The 12,198-nt window shown below is 37.0% G+C and overlaps 1 protein-coding gene across 2 annotated transcripts; it reads right to left on the reverse strand.

Annotated features, from left to right (window-relative positions):
• Nucleotides 1–285: 285 nt before the first annotated feature.
• LOC103402434 (shaggy-related protein kinase kappa) lies at nt 286–7,297 on the reverse strand. 2 transcript variants are annotated; one of them, XM_008341188.4, is made up of 13 exons: nt 6,923–7,297; nt 6,319–6,574; nt 5,981–6,073; nt 5,804–5,863; nt 5,434–5,706; nt 5,263–5,337; nt 3,944–4,000; nt 3,704–3,844; nt 3,561–3,611; nt 3,126–3,221; nt 1,141–1,224; nt 950–1,052; nt 286–697 (listed from the first exon to the last, which is right to left on the reverse strand). In XM_008341188.4, the coding sequence occupies exons 2-13, from the start codon at nt 6,463–6,465 to the stop codon at nt 609–611; spliced, it is 1,269 nt and encodes a 422-aa protein (XP_008339410.2). In that variant the 5' UTR covers nt 6,466–6,574; nt 6,923–7,297; the 3' UTR covers nt 286–608. The 2 variants fall into 2 exon arrangements, with proteins under 2 accessions (XP_008339410.2, XP_070670706.1); XM_070814605.1 differs by having other exon boundaries at nt 6,319–6,570; nt 6,923–7,190.
• Between the last annotated feature and the right edge of the window lie 4,901 nt (nt 7,298–12,198).

Below are 12,198 nucleotides of genomic sequence, written 5' to 3' on the forward strand. Positions count from 1 at the left end.
GTGAAGAGTACAGGATCAAATTCGAACAGTCCGAGACTGTTTTCAATTTTGCATTCTTTTTCTTGGTTCAATCAAAGCAAAGCCAATCCAAGTACATGCTCCGTTCTGTCCATCTCGTAAGCACTTCATTCGTATTAAAAATCAAGAACGAAGAGGAAGCACAGCATCAACGTAACTCAGGATACGCGAGATTCACATTGTTCAAATTGAAAGCACAAAGACTGAGTCAAAAAATTAAACAAATTATAGTAGACAAAAGGGCCGTTCAACCATACAGCAAGGGAAGGAAGAAAGAAAAAAGAAACTCTTGGCGTATACATATTACCTGTCTTTATATCTCATGTTCCTCGCGGTGGGAGTCACAATAACATACATATTATCTATATTTGGTCTTCAAATAAGCATACAAAACTACCTCTATCCGCATGCAAACTTAAATCTTCGGATTCTCCTAACTTGTTTCGCAAACAGTTGCAACACTCGTACTACTCACAATCACAGGAAACACGATGACAAGTGAAAAGGTAAGAGAGATTTTACATATGTTGATACAGGAACATACTGGAGTTGTGATGGTATGCAGACGCAACAGACGCTCGTGGAAGTTGCTAGGCGTGCAAAGCCATGAATAAGTTCTGCTTACGGGCATGCTCTGGAATAAGTCGGTTGACTATGTCGGTTGGAATTCCTTGAAGCTCTATCAAAGAGAATAGAAGGAAACATAAAAGGAGCATTAGAAACATGGAAACCAAATATAAAAAATTCCGGTGAATGCAAAACTGCACGTTTATATAATAAGAATAAAAAAGGACACAATCGAGCCTTTTTATTCACATTAGGTTAAAGAACTTGCAATTATCATAATAGCCAATGCCAGCAATCTCCACAAAAATTTCTAAAAAGGTGAAATGGTACTATGTTTTATGTAAATGATTCAAATCAAACTCACCCTGGGCGTTAAAGTTAAATAGAGGAGGAAGAGGGCGACCATTAGGAAGACGAGTATTTGGGTCTCTCAATTCATCAAAGAAAGGGTGAATGCAAGCTTCCAACTGCAAAACCAAAGCAATAACGTAATTAGCGCTGAATTGTTTTCTTTCTTTTTTACCGAAGGAAACTAAAATTGAAAGTCATACTTACAGCAGTACATCGCAGGTTCGGGGAATACTGGAAAAACCTACAAACAAGATCTACTGCCTCTGGGGGTAAGCGTTTTTGGAATACCTGCAACATGACAAGAATATCATGGTTAATCTCCATGATGAATAAATTCCTATTTAGAGCAACAGCTTATCACAACCGAAATGAACAACAGCAATAATGATGAAAGCTACATATGAGATGGATATAAATATCACATCAATGGGAACAGGTATAATGCGTTCCGCATTAGATAATATAATTTGGCTGAAGACGTGTTAGGCAGTCAAAGATTCATGATTAAGCTCTTTACTTTCGTGAGTTTATTTCAGCATCCGAAAGACACTCAAGAAAATTATCAATATTAACTTCAGAAAAGAAAAAAAAAACATAGGATTCCCAAGCCATAAATAAAATATTAATGCAAGCCTTGGCCCCATACAGAATTTTTAACCTTCAATACCTATATGTCATGACCTCATGATTTCTTAATGAATAAATCTATGAATAATAGTCTCCATCTCCATGCAAATTGCCAATCCCACTTTGCCAGCTCCGCATATACATTATTTTTGCACGCCCACTCATCTTAAATATATTAGAAACTAAACGATACCAAGGTTCATATCAGTTCACACCATCATGCCCCTAATCACCACCCAATTATACCTTAAAAAGTCTCATACACATCACAAACAGACAGTGCATTAATCTCTGAAGCAGATTCCACTGGACAAGGCACTAGTCACATACCAAGAGTTCATACATCCAACCTGGAACAAATTTATAATTTCTATTGATGTACTTTCATCGGATTTTATGTCTTATTAGATACATGAGAAATGCAACATACAGTGAAAAGTCATCCCTAACTTGACCAAAGAAGCCAGGAAAACTCAAACTCATCAAAGCCCCGCTTACTATACTTGAAGTTACTCAATTTTCAGTCACCAATCAGTTCCACGTAGACTATATCCTTAGAGCATCTCCAATGGGTTCCCTAAATGAGCTCCTAGCTAAAAATTAGGGAGAATTTGGAAAAAAATTCATCTCCAAGACACTCCCTACCCTGCTCCTAGCATAGCAAATCCTCTAAGAACTCCTAAATTTGGGGAGGGAAAAGGGATCTCCTAGCATTGATTACTTTTCAAATATAAACTCTGTTTGTATTGGTTCATAGTTACTATGACTCCCCAAATTAGACAATATGGTTGGAGTAGAAATTTTCTAGGTAGCTCCTAAGATAACTTTCTAGTCTTTTCAGTTAAATTTGACTTGAAAATATAGAGCATGATTGGAGATGCTCTTACATGATAGGATTAGGACATCACCTTAAAATATTTTCCTTTTCTTTCTTGGCATGTTTACATGGTGCAAATCATCCCTAGCTCAACCAAAGAAGCCAACGAAACTCGAAGTGAAAAACGTCATGCTTTACTAGTTAGAGCCTACAAATCTTCATTCATCAATCAGCTCTCTCAGGCTATATCCCATTACGGCAGGTCATCAATTTAATGACATTTTTTTTTCCTGTCCCTTAACATGTTCTTGGAAAACACTATACTTAAGTGCACAAAATTCTATTTACTTTAGCAATCAGTGTAATCACTTATCAAAACCATTGTGGAGATTCTTCATAACTAAACAGCAACATTTCTCTTTGCAATCTACTGAGTACAGTCTCCTAATTTAACAAAACTTGAGAGTGGCCTGCTAAGGACACCAACCAAATAAAAAAATTAACCCTAGTCTCAGTACAAAGGATTAGTCAAATTATTACTAGTATTTCACACATAAAGACTACTTTCTGAATTAGCAACAGCAGGAGCATTTTTCATGCTAGGTTTGACGATGACAATGTACACATATCAGCACAATAATACACTTTAAGGTCTAGCAATACATCATGGCTTGATCTATAAAATAAAATTTGAAGTCACAAGCATGCATCTAAGAATAATATTAGAGTACGCGCAAAGACACACCTTGTGCCACGGATGAGGCTTTATCTGTGGGAATTTAAATTCAGTATAGTTTGGATTCATGCACTTTATCTCCTCCCTGGTTGGAGTCCCCAAAACCTGCACAAAAAAGTATAATTAACCGTATGTCTATTCATTCCCTTTTTCATAATTGTGGAAATTTGAAAGCGTGAAAACAACAGCTTCTTAAAGACTAGAGAACTGTAGACTTTTAAATCATAGAAGATTTCACCACCAAAAAAAATGATGACATTCTAAGGAGTAACAGTTTATAATAGTTGATTGAACCTAGGATGACCAAAATCAACCCAAAAAGAGTCAAAGCGAACTCATATACTCAACCCTGATGATTTTGTTTTACAGTTTTAATCCGATATTCAAAGTTCGCTAAATAAATACAAAATGGCAATCTACACAGAACTAGATTGGCATCCTCACCTTAATTATCTCAACTAGTTGGTCCACTCCACTTTCGCCAGGAAACAAGGGCTGCAAGAGAATTTGGCTAGACAATATTAAATATTTTTAAGGACAAGAGTAACAAAAACAGCAAGTATTCACATATTTGAGTACCAAATCACCTGGCCAAGAAGTAATTCAGCCATCACACAACCTGTAGACCATATATCAATAGCTGTTGTGTACTCAGTGGCACCAAATATCAATTCTGGAGCACGATAATATCTTGAGCAGATGTAAGAAACATTTGGTTCTCCTTTCACCTGATAAACACAAATGGAACAGCCTTGTAAGCAAATGAAATTAGATAACAAGACCATAAGACACCTTCATCAGTAAAAAGGATGGAGTGCAAAACTCACCAACACTTTTGCACTCCCAAAATCACAAAGTTTCAGCTGATGCGTGTGTGGATTCACCTGAATGACATGAAGCATTAGAACATGACCAACAAAAGGTGAATGGCAGAGTATAGACACACGCATATAGATGTAGAAAAATTATTCAAAGAGGAGGCCCGCATTTTAAGAAAAGTGTAGACATCCTTGTAGAGGCCATCCTGCAGTGTAGTCCAATGAATCGAATCCTCTACTTTCTCAGACCCTTCCGAGGATACTCCTTGAACATTAGACAAATTGAATACAATTTAGGCCTTGTGATCAGATAAATTCTTAGAGTGGGACCTAAAAAGTGGATGGCTCAAATTATTGAAAGACAATGCGGAACGTGCCCAACAAGAAAGTTCAAACTTCTGCAAAATGTGCCCCAAGTTATTCAATACTATCTATCTTGTTTCTTTATTAATTTCTTGGTTATGGTATTTGACCAACTTTCTTTTAAGCTTGCTAGGCTGACAATGATAATACAGCCTTACAAACTGATAACAGCCTTACAAACTGATAAGGAAGGGTAGTAACTTCCTATTTACGCCCTTTAAGAAATAAAAATCAAGTCCTTTCCATAGACACCAAAATGCTCAATATAATATAGGCTCTAAGAGAACTAATATCTAATCCTCAAAGGAAGAAGAGAAACTGCAATCACTAAAATCACCCCAAACCCATGAATTCTAAAAGTTACGCATCAAACTACTTTCTTATTGAAATTGAAGGATATCATATGAGATAGCTTGATGAGAATGTTATCCATAACGCTGCAGGGAATTTCTGAAATTGGAGGACTCAAGGTACATAAAATAGAGGCACAGAAGCAGCATGGTGTGGAAACTTAGACACACACAAAACACATATAGAGATATACATGGAAGGTTCAAAGTCTACCAGCTACTAAGTATTGATCCTGTAATCATTAGAGCAGCGTGTTGTCAGAAGAACTACATTGTGCATGTGCAGCATTACCCTAACTCCCTAAGCGCTGCTTGATTTAAAATAAAGTCTAACTTAATTACAACATTTATAGGAAAACACGGAAAGCTTATGGTAGTTCAAGAAGCAACAAAACGCTCATATTATGCCTTCGACTCTGAAAACAATATTACCATCTAAATAACAAAGGTATTGCACCAATTTGACACATATATGAGAGTTGACTAGTAAAAGCAATCACTGGCTCTGCTTAGTAGACCAGGTTATTGGTCAGACAGATAACTTGCAATGGTGTAAATCACATATTTTGTCATACAGGAGCTCCCAGTTCCTTAGGAAGAAAAAAAAAATCTTACAAGTAAGTTCTGAGGCTTGATATCACGGTGACAGATTCCAATACAATTATGTATATAAGCAAGTGCCCTGCATATCTGCACCACAACAAAGTTGAAAAAGAGAAGCCTTAGATTGTGTTCGTTACAATAAACCAAAAGACGGAGAAAGTACAAATGAAGACAAATTCATACCTGATAGGTATAAAGTTTAACATATGTTATGGGCATTCGCTGGCTGATCCTACTATAGTTCCTCGCAATGCGGTTAACCGTTTCAGGAACAAATTCAAGTACAAGGTTCAAGTAAACCTCTTCTTTGTCTGTGGTTGAGAAGAAGCAATGCTTTAGGGCAACAATGTTTGGATGATCCAACATCTGCATAATCTGTAACTCCCTGTTCTTGTAGCGCTTGTCTTGGAGCACCTTCTTGATAGCAACAATCTCTCCAGTTTCTCTACATTTCGCCTGTGCAAAGAAGTTAAAAGTTTTATCAACAATGTATTTCATTGGAAAATCAGGTGGATTCTATTGAGCAAAGTATATAGACTATAGTTCTACCTACCTGGAAAACAACCCCAAAAGAACCAGTTCCAACCACATGTTCTGAAATATAGCTTACTGTCTGTAGAAACCAGACAAAGAAACAAGATGTAAGTCACCGAGTTATAGAAAATCACTGCTTCTGATTTGCAATACCATTACTAGATTAAATTTGAAGAAAAATAGAATCTTGTCCAACCTGCCTAGATTGACCACTCCGACCACCAACAGTCGTTCGTATTACACGTCCTGTTTCAGCACCCACTCCATCAATTACATCCGGTTCGCTATCCTACAACAGAAGAAATAGTAATGACTGTCAACAGTGTAATAAAAACACCAAATTCTAGTCAAAACAAGTCGCATTCAACTAGAGCGGGGCCTTAATCTAGACCAAAATGCTTGAGAACCATTTTGCCCATCAGTTGCTTGTGGCAATGTAAAGGAGCCATTTCGTTATGTGATAGTCGCAACAAATGACAGTTAATGCAAAAATTTCACATTATATTTAAACAGTTTAGAACGAACACCGCTTACTCTATCGTCATCGCGATCCGGCTTGTCCCGCAAGCTCATCTCGAGCATCTCCCTCCCCAGCCAATCAACCGAACTAGACGAACCCTTGAAGCCATTCACAGACCTTGAACTGCCAACTCCACCATTCCCTAGGCTAGCAGATGCCATACCGACGTCTGATCACTTCACTACTGCAGCACAGCAGATGATGCTACTACTTCCCCTCCTCGCACGACTCCCTGCTCCTGTGTCCACTCCCATCCAAGCACCTATCTTTCTATTAAACAACATAAAAATAAAAATAAAAATTCAAATTTCTTTCCACAAAAGCATTAATTAAAATTAAAATTCATAAAACATAGAAATTGAGCTTGAAATTGCTGAGACAAAATTCAAATGAAAAATTAAAAAAAAAATTGCAGAGTCAATTAATTACTTAATTTAGCTCAGATCCACACCAAACTCACTCCAATTTTTTAAATTAAGCAACAAATACAAATGCAAATTTAAAAACCACCGCCGATCCTCCGAAAGCAATCGGACTCCAACAAAACAATTAATTTTCGGCATTTTCATAAGCAATACATCCAAAATTCAGAAAAACGGATCGGTTCGGACGACTGACCTGCAAGCGTTTCGGGGAGGCCTGGAAGCAGAGCTCGCGCATTTTAAATTCCGCTCCGCTCCTGGAATTTTTGAGATTTGAGTAGAAATTTGGGAAGGAGAAGAATTTGATCGGAGAGAGTGATCGGATTACTGTTATTACTGCGAGAAAATTCAATCTACTTTTTGATGAGGCTTTATTCTCTTTTTTTCTTTTTTTTTTAATTACTTTTGCTGTGAGTTTGTTTGAGGAGTGAGTGAGTGAGGAGTAAGAACACGTAGTTGACGACAGCTTTGGGTACTTGTTTAAATACAAAGAAAGAATAATAAGGGGTTAAGGACAAATGGAGGTTGATTTTTGCTTCCATTGCTCTTCTTTATCTAAAAAACATGAGGAGGGGAATATAATATGGTTCTATACTTTTAATTTTGCTTGTTTTTTTCATTATTATTACGGTCTACTAATATTCAATTGGGAAATTTTATTTGAACCCAAATATTATCTCGCAACACCCAACTTAAAAGTTTTGTCTCATAAACTTCCTATTTTACGCTAAAAAGTAACTTCAAATAAACAAACTAAGAAACCCACTGAGCACGTTAGCAGCGACTGCCGTCGACCTTCTACCCTCACTTGTCGTTGTTTAGTTTTTCTGAGAAACCTCCATAGGGATGGATCTTGTTCCGGGTATTTTATTTTCTTCAATGAACTAATAATTAAGCTCCGATTGTTGCTTGGGAGATAGAGAGAGAGAATTGTGAATTAAGCTGGTTTTTTATTATGGGGTTGATGTTTTTCTTGAGATTTTGGGTTTGATGATGGAGGAGAGTGAAAAAATAGAGAATTTGGGTGGGGGTGGCAACGGTGAATTTGAGTTTGCACCATACCTTTTTCTATTAGGGTTTATGGTTACAATGAGAGACCAAAATTGAGAGAGAAAGAGTGGTGACTCGCTACTCGACAGTGGCCGATGAGGAGGAGGTGGAGGCTGCTGTCGTCTACAACACCATAACCGCTCTCTTTTCCCTTACGAATCTAATCCAACTCTGGCAACATTTCTCCTATTCCAGCAACCAAACTCTACGATCCCTCTTGATTTCCGACGACCCACCCATTTTCCAGTTGGTAATTCAATAATTTTTTCTTTACACCCATTTTTTATTTAGGGCAAAATTGGAAAATAATTTTTTTTCTAAAAAACAATGGGTGTAGAGATAAGATTGCAAGGTTCAAATAAAATTTCTCTATTCAATTTCACTTGAAAATGAGAAGTACTGAGTCTTAAACTTTTATGGAAGGTAGTAGTAGGGAATTTTTCGCAATGAGCAAAAGTATGACGGAGCAATGCCGTGTAGAGGTAGAAGGCCTATGGGTCATAAAATTCTTTTCTTGAAGAAGAAGCAATGATTATATCTTGGAAAAAAACATCGGTTGACTTTGTGCCAACAACTATTGTAATATAGAGGATACAAGTATTATTCGGAATGATTTGGTGTAACTGTAAAGTGTAAGTGGTTCGGATTATTTCTCCACTGTTTAGAATAAGGATAATATATCTTTGTAAATTTTACTTGTCTTTTATCATTTTATCCAAATTTTGCTTGTCTTTTAATCAAGAAGTTTGTTTTGAATTAAAGATCATGGTTACATTTTTCTTTTAAAGAATCGTGTTGACCTTTTTTTCAAAGTTTTGGACTGACCACCGTCAGTATGAATTTTTTTTTTTTAAGGCAAAGATTGATATGAAGTCCCAATGTTTCTTTTATTTCTAAAGAAAAAGAAAAAGAAAAAGATGTTTATGTTATAACCCGAAGCAGTTGAGCTTGGTATCGATTTTTTATTTTTTAAGTTCTCTTGAGTTTTGACCACAAAAAAAAAAACAAAGAAAGTTCTCTTGAGTTAGGCTCGTTTGAGTTCGAAAAAAAAAAGTTGAACAATTCAAGCTTGAGCAAAGTGATATTCAGTTTTACTCGACTTATTAACAACCCTAGTCTTATATTACAAATTTAATTTGTCTAATATATTTATAAATTGAAAAAAGAAAAACTGCTTTTGCTTTTTATATTTGTAATTTTATTTTTTTTGTACGTTGTAACTGGCATGTTAAGAGGAAATAGTCTTTAGAAAAAAAATCTTATCGAAGTAAAATCACATGAAAAAATACCGGTTAAGAAAAAAGAGGCCACAAATGTTGATACAAACATCATGACTCAATAGTTACATAATCATCGTGGATACAATTCCTCAATTATAAAGGTCCCACACTTAAATCAAATGTTAGAAAAAAAATTCGAGTTCAAATATTCCCACAACTTCAAATTACTTCAAGACTAACTGAATGAACAAAAAATGACTTTTCAAAGACTAAATGCTCAAACAATTAGGATAAGTCCCAAGAAGAGGCCCACAAGGCAAACTACTTGAAAAGCATGCCCTAAAAGTCAAATCATCTAAAGTGCTTTTATGGAAAGCAAGCAAACAATTTTTTTTTAACTACCCCACCCCTTACCCACCCCAAGTCTTAGAGAAAATTTTTATTGTAACAGGAACACAAGTGGTACATTACATGTTTTAATAGAAGTAGTGAGAAATTTTATTTTTTAAGTTATTAATTTTTTAGCATACATATCACACTATTTGTATAATGACACGTGTTATATCACCCCTCGTACCGATTACACTAAAAAATCACCCCAAACCTTGAACCCAAGACCTCCTAGATTACCCCACCCCTTACCCACACACTCACCACTAGGCTAGCCCTAGTGGCTTGGAAAGCATGCAAACATATCCAAAGCAAACGAACGTAATAGAAGACAGACATGTACTTTGACTTCACCCTCCACGTCTTAGCATGTTGAAATTATTTCGATTATTTCGTTTTCACTAGACATCCCAATATCAAAGTCGATCCAAAAAATAGTTTCCGAAACAGTCATTTTAAGCAGCCTCAAATTTTCAATTCAAATTCCAATGGCATCAAGAAGTTCAGAGTTGAGACACAGAAACAGTGAGTTGGCTACAATCGCACCACTAGCAGCAACCGCAGGGACTCCGATGCCGAGAAATGTAGAATCTCCACAACAATATAGCTGCGGGATGGAAGTTGAAGGCCCCCGGAAAGAGTCTTGACCGGCTTGTGTTGCTGGTCAATACATTCCGCGGTTCCTTCGAAGAAACCTCTGGTGTGTCAATGAAGATCAGACTAACTTCACCTCGCATTTCTCTCGGCTAAAGCCAGCACCATACCGCACGCTCCACGGCTCTCCACATAACCTAAATTACAAGTGATTAATCATAAGCAATGCAGTAAATACATGTTTGGAAGGAACCGAGGAACATGTCCTAGTGTTTGTTTACTTTCTTGTAATTCAGATCATGACATGGTACTCAGAAACGTGATGACATGTTACTTATGCTATGTTTCACTAGTCTCAGCTACGTTTCACTAGTCTCAGCAGATCAATAAAGTTTTGAGAAACCATAACGGAAACGAATTTGATCTGTTAATTTATACGCTATCAGCATGCTTGTTGGGTTTGTTAATTTCTGCAGCTTCACACCTTCTTATGTTTGGTCGCAAGATTGAATGAATCAACGATCAATCAAGGAACATAGACAAGCAAGGAGTGTAAGTGAAGAAAATGTGAGTGTGGAAATCATTTTCCTTCGAGCTTACGCGTTCTTGGGAGAATGCAATAGTATGAACCTTATACTTCCAGCTGTGATTTAAATAAACCCGATACTGTAAGCATCTTTTAGCAATAAAGCCAGTAATTATTTCAAGCGAAGAAACTGAAGGAATTGAAGCTACCAAACAATCACAACAGCATGCAGTCCTTAATTTGACACAGCACAAGAAGAGTGTTGATATCACAGACAGTTTAGACCCAGCTTTTTCTGTATGTGCGGCTGAGGCCTGTGCTTCACTGACTGCGGTCCACCTCCTCCTCCTCCTCCTCCTCCTCCTCCTACCATGGTAGATGTTTTATTCTGTTGTGCCGCCGTAATTGGCAGCTGCTGCTGGTGAGACAAGACACTTCCATTGTCAATAGTTGTGGTAATAATATCATGGATGATTGTCCTTGATCTGCTCATCCTTTCTCTGAGCATGCTCTTCCGAGCGAAGTATTTCTGTGCGTGGCTTGCAACTTGGGCTGGAGCGAGTCTTGGAAATCACAGAGTTTCTTGATATGCTTTCCCAATCCCCCTCTCCAAACTTTTTAAGTGAAGAACATGGTACAAAATTTTATTTGAAAATAGAACTGAAGAGACACTAAAAAAACCAAACCGACGACAATTAAGACTTTCTCCGAAAAAAAAAAATACTTTCTCCGAAATGATTCATTTGTGAACTATGTTGCATGCAAAAAGATTCATATTGCCACGTGTATTTTGAATCCGACTTGACTTAATTCTACACTTTTATCATTTTTTTTCTCGTGAAAGAGAAACTTACCTACATCCGGAATGTAGGTTTTGTTGAGGAAGCAATAAATAATAAAAATCTTACTAGGGTAGGAATGGCTTTATTTTTTTTGTCGAACTCGACATGTTTAGGCTAGGGTTTCTTGGTGACGCTGGAGAATGTGAAAAATGATGAGGAGTCATTTGTATTCCCTTCTAAGGCTGCGACGTAGGGTTTGTTAATTTCTGCAGCTTCACAGTCCCAATTGGCTTTGATCGTTATAGAGATGTATTCCGTGTATGTATTTAGTCGTACCGGATGTACGTAGTTCAGTTTGCATACTTCTCTAAGCCTGGATGATACGAGTCTGTTTGAAAGTGAAGTCCTCGCCAAAAATGCTTATGATAAATGATTTCAATGTTTAATAGAAGCGTTTTACCATATCCACAAGGCTTCTGAGCATAAGTGCTTTTTGAAAAAGCAATTCTGAACATGAATGTTTCTACTGTCTAGTGTTTTTACTGTTTCATATATATAGCTCCGCTAGCTCCAAAACCAAATAGCTACCACATGGATATATAGGACTTGAAATATACAATTCCAATCATCAACGTTGCATTCCAACTCTGTGTCATCACGCATGCCCTAAAGCTTCCTCGGCCCGGTGGTCGGGCTTCACCGGGCACTTGCCTTGGCAAGAATGGACCACTGGAGGCCATTTTTTGAGTTTTTTTCCCCAACGGTACAAAAGGAGAGATGGCAACACAAACTACATTCCAGTAATTAAAGCACAAACTACTGAAACCTGTATTCGATATAACAGCAGATATATATATATATATATATAGAGAGAGAGAGAGAGAGAGAGAGAGAGAGAGAGAGAGAGAGA

This window comes from Malus domestica, chromosome 15 (genome assembly GCF_042453785.1).
Source record: "Malus domestica chromosome 15, GDT2T_hap1".
NCBI classification, from domain to species: Eukaryota; Viridiplantae; Streptophyta; class Magnoliopsida; order Rosales; family Rosaceae; genus Malus; species Malus domestica.

Coding starts and splice junctions, on each gene's coding strand:
- LOC103402434 (XM_008341188.4), bottom strand. CDS start 6,465: ATGGCATCTGCTAGCCTAGGGAATGGTGGAGTTGGCAGTTCAAGGTCT. Junction 5,707..5,803: donor CTTTTGGGGTTGTTTTCCAG/GTAGGTAGAACT, acceptor TTCTTTGCACAG/GCGAAATGTAGAGAAACTGG. Junction 5,338..5,433: donor TTAAACTTTATACCTATCAG/GTATGAATTTGT, acceptor GTTGTGGTGCAG/ATATGCAGGGCACTTGCTTA.